This window comes from Ursus americanus, chromosome 27 (genome assembly GCF_024610735.1).
Source record: "Ursus americanus isolate L20-20 chromosome 27, mUrsAme1.1.p, whole genome shotgun sequence".
NCBI lineage: Eukaryota > Metazoa > Chordata > Mammalia > Carnivora > Ursidae > Ursus > Ursus americanus.
The window spans coordinates 40,100,575-40,116,244 of NC_142153.1; the positions used below are offsets into that span (position 1 = coordinate 40,100,575).

Genomic DNA, 15,670 nt, shown 5'->3' on the forward strand with positions numbered 1-15,670 from the left:
AAAAATCCTCTGATAGCCTCATGGGGTTTTACTGACTTCCATTGTCTTACTGCTTTTAAACTTTTTTCTTTATCACTGTGTTTTGCCAGTTTAATTACAATATGTCTTGGTGTGGATCTGCTTTTGTTGATTTTGTTGGGAGTTCTCTGTGCATCCTCAATCTGGATATCTGTTTCCTTCCCCACATTCAGGAAGTTTTCAGGTATTATTTCTTCATATAAATTTTCTGCTCCTTTTTCTCTTTCTTCTTCTGGGACTCCAGTAATACAAATGTTACTACATTTGATGGAGTCACGGAGTCCCCTATTCTCATTTTACATAATTCTTTTTTCTCTCTTTTGTTCACCTTGATTACTTTCCCTTACTCTGTCTTGTAGATCATTAATTTATTCCTCTGCTGCTTCCGCCTGCTGTTCATTCTTTCAAGCATGTTTCTCATTTTGTTTATTGAACCCTTTATCTCTGTTTTGTTATTCCTTATCTCTATAAGATGCTCATGTCTCCACTCTTTTCTCAAGTCCAGTGAGTATCCTTATGATCATTGCTTTAAATACTCCATAAGACATGTTACTGATATCTGTTTAACTTGGATCTCTGGCAGTGACCTTGTCCTGTTCTTTCATTTGGGATAAATTTCTTTTTTTTTTTTTAACATTTTTTTTGAAGATTTTGTTTATTTATTTGAGACAGAGAGAGAAAGTGTGTGTGCATGAGCGAGTGCAGGGGAGGGGCAGAGGGAGAGAGCAGACTCCTCGCTGAGCAGGGAGCCCCATGTGGGTCGATCCCAGGACCCTGAGATCATGACCTGAGCCTAAGGCAGATGCTTAACTGACTGAGCCACATTTGGGATAAATTTCTGTCTTCTCAATTTGTCTACATCTCTGCCTGTTTCTCTCTGTTAGGAAAGTCAGCTGTATCTCCTGTTCTTGAGGGTAATGGCCTTCTGAAGAAGAGGTCCCATAGTGCCCTGCCATGTAGTGTCCCTTGTTCCCCAAGGCCTGGTACTTCTGGGAGTGTCTCCAATATGTGGTGTGTGTGTTCTGGCTGCTTTATCTTTCAGACCAGTTATCTGGAGAGGCTGTCTTTACCTATCATGGGCAGTGTTTGGTCCCTGCCTGAAATGTGGCACATTCTAACTAGGTGTGCTTGGTCTGTTTGTGAAGTGAGACCTGCACCACTGCCAACAGAACTACACAACTCCTGAGTTGGGACGTGTGGTGTGAGCAGGAGTTTGGGCTGGTCTTCTGGGGGAGGGGGCCTGCAGTCCTGGGACTGAGTCCAGCATGACTGGGAGGGACAGTTCTACTGGAGCACAGGGTCAGGGGGGTGCTTGGTATAAGCAAGTTAGGTAATGAGTGAGGGCGTAGTGCGGGTTCCTGCAGGGTCCCTGCACTTATGCTGAGGGGTGGGGGAGGGAGATGGATATGGCCAGTTCCTTTGTTCCCAGAGTGGTCTTTCCATGAACACTGCCTCTCTGGGATACACTCTGAAATGAGTGAATAACCTCCCCACCATGTACCCTAGGTGCTCTTCTAGATCGCTGTTCCTCTGCTGTCTGTCTGCAAGTTGTTTGCTGGTCTTCTCTCCAACAGCAGCACAGTTCCCCCTGGGCTCTCTCCGAGGCTAGTCTGCTGACCTTTGGAACTACAGGCTTTAAGCCCCGCTGGTTGCCAGAAGTCACAAAATTCAGCCAGACCCACACCCTTAGTGCAGGTGTTACACAGGGAAATGCTCGTCTCTCCTTCAAGAGGAGGAAAAAAAAAAAAAAAGAAAAAAACAAATGGAGCAGAGAATTTGGCTAATCCACCAGCCAAGAAAGAGATATATCAGATGTTTAATTATACTTGAGATATATTTGCTGTCATTTATTTATATGTATTTGTACTTTTGGAACTGAGCATAGAATATTCATAAGACACTATAAAAATCTAAAAATGGCCAGTATTTTAGAAGACATTTTGAACTTGGTTTTGCAAATATATGAATTTAATTTCTAACTTGGAATTCATTTTGATCCAAGGAAAATTATACTGGGAAGACTTCCTTAGATTTTGTTGAATACCCTTTCTACTAAAAATTGATAGCTCTCTGAGTGATCTGTTTTCCCTAGCCGAAGTTGATATGGTTCCTACAAACCTCTGTGGACCATGTAAAGTTAGAATTTGTACTTCAAAGTGCTTTACTGGTAGGGTTTACGTAAAGATACACGCTGTGATCTTCCAAAGTTAGTAAACTAATTAAATACTAATTGTCTGAAATATTTATAGACTCTAATGGTTAGTGATCTGTAGCATAGGATGGCTATCTCCTTTAATTAGTTACCAGAAGTTGTTAGAAAAATGCCTGCCCCTTTCTGCTCGCAAAGCCTCTTGAGGCCTCAGTGTCGGCAGAAGAGTTGAATCTGTGTTAATCACATACACTTGATTTTAGAAAGATCTTACTGGTAACATTTCCAAAAAACTTCCAATTGCCACAATTTAAATTTTAAGAATCTTAAAAATCTTAAGTTTTTCTTTTCATTGCATTTGAGTTATACTTAACATGTCTTTTTTAAAAAACCTAAGAGCTAAAGATATGGGGCTTCAGTTCCTTCTAAATTAATTTGAGGCATTTCTCCTAACTAATTGAGTTATGAATAATTATAAAGGTGATCCGCTTTCTCCTATTGTGGCAGCCTGTGCTCAAGATTATGCACACTGTGTCTCCAGATGTGGTTTTTCTGTAAGCATGCAGAATGGTAAACAAAGGAGTAATTTTGGTACGCTCATACAGTGTAATATTATGAGCCAATTAAAATGATGCTCACAAAAGACTTTTTAAATGAATGTGATACTGTAAACAAAAGAGCAAGATATAAAATCATTTTCCTCAGCTGTATAAAAAAAATAGGATGGAAGGCAAAAATGCCAAATTATTAGATTCCAGCCTCCTGGTTTTTTTATACATTTCTCTTCAATTTTTCTATTATGAGCATCTGTTGCTTTTAGCAATATATCCCACAGGACAGGAATTTTTGTCTGTTTCATTTCCTAGAAATGTGCCTGATACAGAGTAGATGCCAAACAGATCTTTTGCTGACTGCGTGGAAGATTAATTGAAAATTGGTATTTATTGAATATGTACATTTTGAATCTTTAATAAACTTTTTCCATTTAAAATTTAAGAAGTGGAGAGAAATACCATATTACACTGACTACGACCTTAAAAAATGAGACTCCCCCCCCATGTAGAAACTAATCCATTGGAAGTTAAAGTAAACTGATAATTAAAATTTGATTTTTAACTTTTTTCTTAATTTTTTTTTTAAATTTCCCTCATAGATTCTTCAGTTTGAAGATATCTTGGCCAGTACTTCCTACCGAGAGCATTTTCGAATGTACATGGAAAGGATGGACAAGAGAGCTTTGATTAGTTTTTGGGAGTCTGTGGAATATTTAAAGAGTGCTAACAAGGTAATATATACAGCATCAAAAGAATATTGTTCACTAGCTGATGAAAACTTGCATGTTAGGCAGTGTATCTGTGTTTCTCAATGAAGCTGTAAGATAAGTATACATTAAAAGACTATTTAAAACAAAATATAATAATGGAATTGTATTGTAGCCCCTAATGGTAAATAAAATTTGATTTTATTTTACAAAAAAGATGCTTTTGAATGTGTAGCCAAGGGAAAAAGTGACTTACAAATCTACCAAAATATTGAATTTACTTTCAGGCAGTTATTTTTTTTTAACACATTATAAAAAGACATATATGTATCTCCACATTGCTGTTACAGGGAATTGATCTTGTCACATGCACCTCAATCTCATAACCTTGTAATTTTAATATCATCATGTGCATATTTTACATGACCTTCTTTTATTTCATTTAAAATATGATTAAATTAATGGGGTGCCTGGGTGGCCCAGTCAGTGTAGTGACTGACTCTTGGTTTCCGCGGAGGTCATGATCTCAGGGTCGTGGGATTGAGCCCCACATTAGGCTCTGCACTCAGTGGGGAGTCTGCTTGTGGATTTTCTCTCTCCCTCTCCCCTGCTCTCTCTCTCTCTCAAATAAATAAAAAATAAATCTTTTAAAAAAATAAAATATGATTGAATTAAGAAGCACAAAAGAACTTTTTTGCTTATAGAAACCTCTTATAATGAAAACCCCAACAATAAGCATTGTGTTTTGCACTTGGTAAGGTCTCAATACACTTAAAGATTAAAGACTGAAATATGTATGTTTATATGTGTCTATAAATATGCAGAACAATATGTATAACACATATAATACATATATTTTGAGAGGCTTATTAAAATAAGCACAAAGAGCAGTGAGTACATCAAATTTCTATTTGTACTTTATATGAGTGTTGGTAGAACTGAACACCAACTTAAAATACATCATAAATCACGAAGTACCTTGTTTTTGGTTTTTTTTTTAAAGATTTTTATTTACTTATTTGAGAGAGAGAGAGAGGGAGAAAGAGAGAACATGAGAAGGGGGAGGGCAGAGGCAAAGGGAGAAGCAGACTAGACTCCCTGATGAGCAGGGACCCCCTAATGTGGGGCTCCATCCTGGGACTCCAGGATCATGACCTGAGCTGAAGACAGACACTTAAAGACTGAGCCACCCAGAGGCCCCACAAACTACATTGGTTGAGGAATTAAATTAACTCTCATAGGACTTTTAAATCTTCTTAGAAATGCCTCTCATTGTTAATTTGTAAGCCACAAATTACCTCATTTTACCAAATACTGTTTTTGCCCACTTCATTATATATTTTATTTACTAGACTTGATTCCAAATGACTTTTGGCTGCTCTCAAAGGAATATTGCAAAGAGCAATCTAAATAATTTTTCTAAACTACTGAAACAATTCGAAAGATTTCAGTGGAATAGAGCATATAGCTTTGTCAAATGCAACACTCGCTGTTTTGACCTAGGAACACTGGTTTGGATGTAAAAGTTCTGGGATGTTTGTTGAATGCACAATCTTCATTCATTAAGTTGTTTGTCTTCATTTTTTTTTTTTTTAAGATTTTATTTATTTTAGAGAGAGCGTGAGCTTGGGGAGGGACGGGGGGGGGGAGATAATCTCCAGCAGACTCCGCACTGAGCGGCAGTGCCCTAAGACCCAGAGATCACGACCTGAGCTGAAACCAAGAGTTGGACACTCAGCCACCCAGGCGCCCCTGTCTTCATTTTTCACTCCTGTTGAAGACTTTGTATAACATTCCTAGAGTTAATGAGATGTGTCTAGAGGAAATATAAATATTATGTTAACCAGAAGAGAGATTTGTATTTGCGAAGCAGGCTTGCTGTGACCTAAGTGTAACGTTTAAGGCTAAGCCATCTAATAAGCTTGATTATAATGCAATAAATCATCATTCTGAAAGAACATTTTTCTTGTTTTCTTAAATTACACAATACTGACTCTTTTTTTTTTTTGCAGTGAGAAGTGGCACTTCCAATTATTTATATTAGATTTTAAAAAGCCAAATTGAATTTAGCTGATATTTGAGCTGCAGAATTCAGATATACAAGGAGTCCACTGAAGATGAGAACTGTTGTCATTTTTCTCTTTCCAGCATTTCAAAGAAATTACATTTGTTAACTATTCAACTGAAGTGTTCATTTTAAGGAGCCAGTTGTCTTTTCAGGGTCTGACTCTTACCCCTTGGTTCTGAATGTGCATAGAAAAGCAAAGAGCCACACTGGTACCTGTGTACACTCCACATGTCTTCCTTTGAAATGTAGAGAATTCCTTTTTTTTTTTTTTTCAAGATTTTATTTATTTATTTGACAGAGAGAGATGGCCAGTGAGAGAGGGAACACAAGCAGGGGGAGTGGGAGAGGAAGAAGCAGGCTCCCAGCGGAGGAGCCTGATGCGGGGCTCGATGCCAGAACTCCAGGATCACGCCCCGAGCCGAAGGCAGATGCTTAACGACTATGCCACCCAGGCGCCCCTGAAATGTAGAGAATTCTGAAGATAATCCTTTTCATCAGAGATGATATTTCTTACCTTTCTTGTTCTTCATCTTCCTGTCTTTTCAGAATGAAATCCCACAATTAGTTGGCGAAATTTACCAGAATTTTTTTGTGGAAAGCAAAGAAATATCTGTGGAAAAATCACTTTACAAAGAAATCCAGCAGTGTCTTGTAGGAAATAAAGGTATTGAAGTGTTCTGCAAAATCCAGGGAGATGTTTATGAAACCCTAAAGGATAGGTATTACCCTTCATTTATTGTCAGTGACCTGTATGAGAAACTGATGATAAAAGAGGAAGAGAAACATGTCTCACAGTTGATTTCCAGCAAGGATGAACTGGTGAGTCACATTTAATTTTCTCCTCCCTTCTCAGTAGTTAAGCTTCGATTATGATCGGGTAGGCTCATGTTGTATAAGCCGAATCTGGTGCACCTCTTCATCTTTTAATGTACAGGACTGTAAGTAGGACCTACACGCTCCTCCCCTTGTTCTTCTTCTTTTTTTTTTAAAGATTTTATTTTATTTATTCGACAGAGACAGAGACAGCCAGCAAGAGAGGGAACACAGGCAGGGGGAGTGGGAGAGGAAGAAGCAGGCTCATAGCGGAGGAACCTGATGTGGGGCTCGATCCCATAACGCCGGGATCACGCCCTGAGCCAAAGGCAGATGCTTAACCGCTGTGCCACCCAGGCGCCCCTCCCCTTGTTCTTCTGAACAACCGACTACCACCGGCTGGTGTTGAATCGGAGACCTCACAGCCCCCTCTCTACCTGAGACACACCCTGAAAACGCAAAGGCAGAAAGCCTGTGGGGTAGGACATTTGTGGCTTAGTCCGGGTAAGAGAATCAGTAGAACTTAGTGTAGCCTGAGAATAGTCAAAGGATGGGGAAACGAGGAGAGAAAGAGAGTGTGGGAGGAGTTACAGGAAATATTTTGGAGTTTAAAACATCAGATGTAAGTAAGATGTTCCAAAGAAAACCTTGCTTAGCCACACCTAAAGTCCAGTTTTCTTAAGTGTACTGTCATTTAGTGGGAGAGCCCCAGGTGCCATCTGTCATTTACTATTATTGATTTACATGAGTTTTAAGATTTGTGAAGGTGCAAAGAGAAACAAATGTTTTATGGTCACCCTACATGGAAAGATTATAATTCATCTTGGGCTTTTTTCTGCCCAGTTATATCTCAAGCCCTGAGGAATCAAATGCTTGCTCTTGCTGGTATTAGAAGTCGGTGTCTCTGAACTGTTGTTAAATTCATTCCTCCAGACTTTTTAAAAGATTTGTTACTTAGTTCTTTATACTTTCACCAAACTGGTCCAAAAGTCACTACTCATTGCCTCTTATTTTTAAGATAGATCAGTTTTATTATTATTATTTATTTATTTGGCCAGTTCGTTTTAACTGTGTTACCTCTCTCCCTCAAAAATTAAAATGGTTAATTTGCCAGTGCTGTAAAAGAGGTTATTCAAATTAATTAAAAATGTCAATACCCAATAGATAAACTGAATAAGGTCATGAACTGACAGTTGATATGAAAGGTGATAGTAAACAAACATGAAAAATTATCCAACTTCACGTAGGACTCAAAGAAGAGTAATAGGTATCTTGACCTTTTGAAAGCACCTACTCTTTTATAATGATAATCCTACTTCTAGAAATTTATCTTAAGATAATAACTAAAGGGTAGAAAAGTTTATGTATAGTGGAGTTTGTTTTAGTATGTTTGGGATAGCAAACCAGAATCACCCCAGAGCAGCAGCAACAGTAGGAATATGCCTCTGTACTATCAATTCCTAGCATACTATACAGCCATAAAAATTAAAATTTTGAGAACTGTAATTAATACCCTTAATAAGCAGCATTGTAAATTATATGGAAAAGACAGAATACGTGTCTGTGTATACAAGGTGTAGAATTATGTCATGATACATACACTCATGGACAAAGATTTGAAAGACCCTACAAAAATAAAAACAGCTTGGTTTTCTAGAATTATTAATACTTCATTTTTGTTTGAAAAAAAATTATTTTACCGTTTGTTACAATTACTAAAAATTAGAAGAAAAAATTCTGGAAGTACATTAAGGAGTCTAAACAAAGCAGAAGACTGTTCTCAGCTGTTCAGTGCCTCGCACAAATCTGTTTTATACATCGTCTATTGGTAATCTATCCACATTTTTCAAAGTTACACAGTTGTTTATGAATCTTAAGTCACTTTGAAATGCTGACCATTTTACTCGTAAAATGATCTACCTGTTGATTTGTAAAATACATCTTCAAGAGAAGGACCGAACAAAGTATACCAAAAATACTTTCACTAACAGGAATTTGGAAATTTTATTTTAAAGGGACTTGCATGAGTTTTCTATGATATTCTTTGGAGCCCGAAAGGAAGCCAAACGTATCTCAGTGTCTTTGTCCAGGATTAGGCACAAATCATTCGGGTTGAGCGAGGTAGAGAACTCAGTTGCCTTCCCTTGTTCCAAGCAGATTCCCTTGGGTGTACCATTTGGAAGGGAATGGTATGGAATATGTTTCTTTTTTCGCTGCAGTCCTGAATGCCAGTTACTTCGGTTCCAGATAACTCTGATTTGTTGCTTTGCTGAGGCAAAGCAGCCTGCTCCGGGGCTTTCTCCCAGAGTCTCAGTGGAATCCGTACTTGGGTACAGCGCAGTGCAATGATACAGAACCTGTACGCTAGGAATAATGGCCGAGCAGCCAGCGTCAGAGGTAGTGTGGCTCACGTGACTCTCTCCCCCAGGGCCCCGGAGTCGAGGCTGGTGAGGAAGCTGTAGACGAAGGCACCAGCCGGATTAATGAACAAGCCAGCTTTGCTGTAAACAAGCTACGAGAACTAAATGAGAAACTTGAATATAAAAGGCAAGCTCTAAATTCTATTCAAAATGCACCAAAACCTGACAAGAAGGTAACTCTTTTGCTTTCAAGGTTGTCTTTGAAAGTTTCCATTTTTTCGATTTGATAAATAGTTTTCAGTTTATGTTGCAAAGCATCACAGTTTCCTTAAAAAGAATTTTAACTGTAAGTTCCACTGTTGCCTTTTTGCTTCTAGTATAGAATGAGAAAAGCACGTATTTGTAGTCTTCCGTGGTCTGGGGTTCTCCCCAGTCATCAGCAGTGGGTGGTGAGTAGCTCCGTGTTCTCTCACCTGGCTCGCCTACAGTTCCTTTGCAGAAGAGGGCAAAGCATTTCCGTGTGCCAGACTCATTTTTGGAAGTAAATTAACTCCACGAGGACAGTCTTTTCAATTTTATTTTTCTTTCAAATGCTGTGAATCACAGTTTAGAGAACCTCACAGAATTACACAAGAAATAAATTGTTTTGCTTAGAGCCAACAGAATTGGAAAGTTAAAAAATGTAAACAGCATCTCCCTAACTGGCATTTTGCGAACCCAAGCAGTGGTGTGGCTTTTTGCTTTGTGGTTATGCCTCTTCAGAGTCCAACAGGGAGGCGTCACTAATATAGCTACGGCCGATGCTCTTCCGTCTGCCAAATTGATCTCTTCTGGCAATTTCTGAGTGTGTGTTCAGCCACATAAGTGATGAGTAAATGCATAATGCTGTGCCGGTCACTGTGGGGAATCGGTGATAGACACAGAGCCTGACATGTGCCCTTTGGGAGCAGACATGCTGATGTGGGACCAAAACATACCCACGTGAAAATGAAGCAGGTAGTCACAGCCCTGACTGGTGATAAAATACAGGACAAGGTGTAGACTGGGCGTGTTTCCTTTAGGCTTTTTGAGCAGGGAAAGAGTCCTTGTAGCCTTCATGTTCAGGAGAGTTTTGGAGCAAAACTTCTTTTTTTTTTTTTTTTTAAAGATTTTATTTATTTATGTGACAGAGAGACAGCCAGCGAGAGAGGGAACACAGCAGGGGGAGTGGGAGAGGAAGAAGCAGGCTCATAGCAGAGGAGCCCGATGTGGGACTTGATCCCGGTACGCCGGGATCACGCCCTGAGCCGAAGGCAGACGCTTTAACGACTGCGCTACCCAGGCGCCCCTGGAGCAAAACTTCTGCCCTCAAATCACAGAGTTGCATATCCTTATAGGTTTTCTCATGAAAGAGCTCCATAGCCTTTTTAAATATATTTTTAATAAAAAAATAAAATTACTTGTTTTTAAAAAAATTGTTGCAGAATATACATAACATTTACCATTTCAGCTGTTTTAGGTGTACAGGTCAGTGTCTGTGCTTTCACACTGTTATGCAACCATCACTACCATCCATCTGCAGGACTCATTGGATATGGCAAAACTGAAACCCTGTACCCTCCAAATAATACTTCCCATTCCCTGCTCCCCAACCCCCTGGCAACCACCATTCTACTTTCTATCTCTTACGGATTTAACTACTATGAAATATGTCGTGAGTGGAATCATACAGTACTCATCCTCTTGTGACTGGCTTATTTCACTTGGCGTAATGTCTTCAAGGTTCATTCATATTATACTGTGTGTCAGAACTTCCTTCCTTTTTAAGGCTGGGTAATTTTCCATTGTGTGTATATATAGCATTTTGTTTATCCATTCACCCATCAGTGGACATTTGGTTTACTGCCACCTTTTGAGTACTGTGAATAATGCTGCCATGAACATGGGTGTACAAATATCTTTTCAAGATCTTGCTTTCAGCTCTTTTGACAATGTACCCAAAATTGGAATTGCTGGATCATATGGTAATTACGGTTTTAATTCTTAGAGGAACCTCCATACTATTTTTCATAATGGCGGCACCATTTTTATACCTTCTCACGAACAGAGCATGTAGTTTCCAATTTCTGTATATCCTCATCAATAATTGTTTTTCAATTTTTTGATAGTAACCATCCTAATGGGTGTGAGGTGGTAGCTCCGTGTGGTTTTGATTTGCATCTCATTAATGATTAGTTATGTTGAGTATCTTTTCATGCACTTTTTGGCCATTTATATATATAAATATAAATATATATATATAAATATATATATATAAATATATATATATAAATATATATAAATATAAATATATAAATATACTGGAGAAATGTCTATTCAACTCCTTTGCTCATTTTTGAATCAGACTGTTTGGTTTTTGTTTTTAAGTTTTAAGAGTTCTGTATATATTCTGGATCTTAATACCCTATCAGATATGTGATTTGCAGATATTTCCTCCAATTCCTGCAGGTTGCTTTTTTACTGTGTTGATAGTATTCTGTGCACAAAAGTTTTAAATTTTTATGAAGTCCAGTTTTCCTATATTTTTTTGGCTGCCTGTGCCTTTGGTGTCATAACCAACAAGTCATTGCTAATTCGGCGTTTTAGCTCTTATGTTCAGGTCTTTTGTCCATTTCGAGTTAATTGTTGTATAGGGTGTTAGGGTAAGGGTCCAACTTCATTATTTTGCATGTGGGTATCCAATTTTCTCAGCACTATTTGTTGAAGAGATTCTTCTTTTCCCATTGAATGGTGTTGGCACCCCTGTCAAAAATCCTTTGACCTATGTGCAAAAGTTTATTTCTTGGCTGTCTATTCTAGTCCATTGGTCTACGTGTCTGGCTTTATGTCAGTACCATACGTTTTGATTAGTGTAACGCTGTAGTAAGTATTGAAATCAGGAAGTGTGAGTCCTCCCACTTTGTTCTTTTTCAAGATTGTTTTGGCCGTTCAGTCTCCCTTGTGATTCCATATGAATTTTACAATGGATTTTTCTATTTTTGCAAAATACGTTGGAATTTTTGTAGATATTGTGTTCAATCTGTAGATCGCTTTGGGTAGCACTGACATCTTAGCAATGTTTAGTCTTCTAAATCATGAACATTGAGATCATTCCATATATTTATGTCATCTTTAATTCCTTTCATCAGTGTTTTGTAGTTCATTGTTGAAGTTTTTCACTTCCTTATTTAGTTCCTAAGTATTTTTTAAAATTTTTATGCTATTGTAAATGGAATTGTTTTCTTAATTTCCTTTTTGGATTGTCCATTGTTGGTGTATAGAAATGCAGCTGATTTTTGCCTGTTGGTTTTATATCCTACTACTTTGCTGAATTGTGCAGCATTTCAAGTGGTTTTATAACTCCCAGGATATTTTCCCTTTGGCAGATTGTTTTCAAGTTGAAGGAGGAGATAATTCTAATAGAGAAAGAACGCACGGACCTACAGCTGCACATGGCAAGAACAGATTGGTGGTGTGAGAACCTTGGAATGTGGAAAGCCTCCATCACCAGTGGAGAGGTAGGTCTGACTGCTTTTTCTCCTAATTTATTTTTAGAGTATGACTTTAGACGAGAAGATTTTGTCCTAGAGAATTAAGGTTGAGGGTAGAAGACTTATGTTTGTCTTGTACACTGCATTTGTCCTCCTTCCTTCTCTGCTGTTTTCACTCTGTCTCACCCATGACTTCGAGCTGTAGGTATAGACCTGCCTGGTATAGACCTGATCTCACTCCACTGCAGGTTGTCCTTATTCACTGGAATTGTAAGCAACTTTCAGATAGGGACAGTTAATATCTCCGAATTGCCATTTTATTTTTCCATTGAGGATTGAAATAAAATGGAAGGTACTACTTGAAATTTGATGGTGAAAAATTAAAAATTTAAGTGTTTCTGATTGCTCCATTCTGCTGACTTCACTTACTTAAATCTCAGTTGCTCTAAGATCCTTAATAATGAATATTTTCCCCTTGAATTAGAAAACATTTTACTGTTCTTTGAGGGATATGGGTAACAGTTTTCAGAATATGCTGTATCCCTTTAGTCTGTGCAAATAATTTCTTGTCAGGAGAGATGCATATGGGTGTTTACATTGTTAATGTTGACAACTTCTTCATTCCCACCTGCCCTACTAGCTGTTCTGTGGAAATCTGGAGATGAAGGTCGGGCCCACACGGATAACAAGATCATGAGTAACATAGTGTTAATGTTCACACTCTTACTGTGGCGTGGGGAGGGCTTGAGATCCACGATCTTAAGTTCACCTCTAGATTACATTGCACACAAAGAATGTTCCCCAAGAGCTACCGTCAAAGCACACACATTACACAAGTGCTTAACCAAGTGCTTCACCATATCTTTGGTGCTTGTTAGCACTCCCATTAAGGTAAGCTGCAGGAGTTTGCTGTGGCACCTCTGTCATGGAAAAGATAGTGGACATGGACCCCGAGGAGCCACCTGACTGCCAGAGTTCACAAGGCAGTCCCACAGAGAGCGTGTGGAAGATGTGTCTGCATCATGCCGTGTGCTCCTGAGTTCTGATTCGGGCTGACTCCCTTACTAGATGTGTGACCCTACGACAACCCGGGGCCCCTGTGCATGCCCTCACCTCCTGCATCCTCACAGTGGGATAATGGTCCTACGTCACAGGGTCTCATTCCTTTGCCTTTCTTATTGACTCCTTGTCTCTAATTCAACTTGTGATACTAATTCAAGCTTAAATTCAGTGTTTTCTTTTTTGTTTCTTCTCTTAATCTATTTATGTTAAGTATGATAATGGCCTTTTCTGAATTTTGATATTGTATGTATATGTGTCTGTGTTAAGGAATTATCTAAGTTGGGAGATAGAGCAAATTATGTGTTTCAATATAAAATTTCATGAAAATTGAAATCATGGTTTGTTGAATCTAGAAATTAAACTGAGGAAGGCTTTATCCTTTCCTGAGACAGGTTTTGGCATATCTTATACCTGTTTGCTTACTGTTCATTTGGTTTTTCAAGAAACACACTTAAGATGTTAAGTCTGGGGGCGCCTGGGTGGCACAGCGGTTAAGCGCCTGCCTTCGGCTCAGGGCGTGATCCCGGCATTACGGGATCGAGCCCCACATCAGGCTCCTCCGCTGTGAGCCTGCTTCTTCCTCTCCCATTCCCCCTGCTTGTGTTCCCTCTCTCGCTGGCTGTCTCTATCTCTGTCGAATAAATAAAAATCTTTAAAAAAAAAAAAAAAGATGTTAAGTCTGCTGTATTAGTTTTCTTTTGATGTGTTAACAAATTACCACAAATTTCATGGCTTGGAACAACACGCATTTATTAGCTCACAATTCTGTAAGTCGAAAGTCCAGCACTGCATGACTCTCTCATTCTGTACTCTTTGCATCATAAGGCTGAAATCAACATATTGTTCAGACTGAGTTCTTGTCTGGAGACTGGGGAAGAAATCCACTGCCAAGCTCAATCAAGTTGTTGGCAGAACTCAGTTCCATGTGGTTGTGGACCTGTCTGTTGTCTTGCTGTCAGTGGAAGTGCTGCCACAACCCCCCACGCGCCCCTCTCCATCTTCACACTAGCACCACGTGTGCAATCCTTCTTGCACTTCCAGTCTTTCTGACATCCTCTCCTGCCACTAGCGCGAGGAATCTCTCTGCTCGTAAAGGGTTTGTGTGATTAGGTTAGGCCCACAAAGGGCCTGTGTTAAGGTCAGTGGTCAAATGTAACATAACCTAATTGCAGGAATAGATTCCGTGATATTCAGAGTCCCAGGAATGACGCAGGGCATATACACTAGGGAGTGGGAAATCTTGGGGGATATTTAAAAATCGTGCCGACTGCACCTGCTCACCACGCTTTTTGTTGTTGTCGTGTTTGTTTTGCCCAAGGTTACAGAAGAGAATGGTGAGCAAATGCCCTGTTACTTTGTCATGGTAAGCTTACAAGAAGTTGGAGGAGTTGAAACTAAGAACTGGACCGTCCCCAGAAGGCTCAGTGAGTTCCAGAATTTACACCGGAAACTTAGTGAGGTATGAATACTCATGAACACAAGGTAGGATTACTAAGCAAGAAGGTATTTAAGAACTCATTTCAGTTTTTCACATATAAGGAAACTGATTAACAGTTCTTCTTTGCTGTGGATACTGGAAAAGTGGCATTTTCAGCCTGACATTTGGAAATTAACTCATGGACCAAACCAGTTAGTGTAAACCCTTCGGGACGAAGAATTGTCTGATCTCCACGGAGCCTCATAGAACCCCAGAGCTGAAAGAGGGCTAGGGGTCATCTAGGGCCACTGGTTTTTGAAGCTGCCAGTTGTGACCTTTTAGTGGGAAGTGAAACCAATTAATGATTGCAGCAACAGGAAGAGCATAGAATATATTGGATTTCAGCGCAAAGAGTAAGGGTCATAAAGTGTCGTGGGTGAAAGCACAGACTCGGGAGCCAGACTGCTTGAGTTTGGATCCTAGCTGTACTATTTAGTAGCCATATGACCTGGGACTTGTCACTGTGTCTCTTTGTATCTCTTCTTCTTCGTCAGCAAAATATGAATATTGATAGCGCCTATGTCTCCTCTCTCACAGAGTCGTGAGAATTAAGGGAATGAATGTATACAAAGCAGGTGTGGCACATAATAAACATTACCGTGTTGGTGGTGGTAGTTGTAGCAATGAACGTTGTTTCATAGAACTTAGTTTTATAGGTGGGTTATAATTTATATGTGGATATGCACGCATGTGTGCGGGTTGCAGTGTAGCATGTATTTCCTGCTGTGGGTTTTAGTTAAAAATGTCAGAAAGCTTCTAATCTAGGTCAGTTCTTTTATTTTAAGAGGAGAGGAGCTGATCCCGGAGAGTTTGATCGATTTATCACAGGACGTGTTCCTAGTGGCCCAGCCTGGACTGTAATCCGGGTCATCTTATTTTCCATTCCTTATTCTTCCATCTTTCTCAGGAACTGCGTCTTCTCTAACTCGCCTTCTCCCGGAGATGACTGCCCT

The 15,670-nt window shown here is 39.3% G+C and overlaps 1 protein-coding gene across 3 annotated transcripts in view; it reads left to right on the top strand.

Moving 5' to 3' along the window:
• SNX25 (sorting nexin 25) overlaps positions 1–15,670 on the top strand; it is a 124,356-nt gene that overhangs the window by 90,497 nt on the left and 18,189 nt on the right. For all 3 annotated transcript variants that reach the window (XM_045785789.2, XM_045785788.2, XM_045785787.2), the window contains 5 exons: positions 3,321–3,452; positions 6,043–6,315; positions 8,738–8,902; positions 12,074–12,205; positions 14,559–14,699. In XM_045785789.2, coding sequence (XP_045641745.2) covers positions 3,321–3,452; positions 6,043–6,315; positions 8,738–8,902; positions 12,074–12,205; positions 14,559–14,699 — 843 coding nt within the window. The remainder of the gene's footprint in view (positions 1–3,320; positions 3,453–6,042; positions 6,316–8,737; positions 8,903–12,073; positions 12,206–14,558; positions 14,700–15,670) is intronic.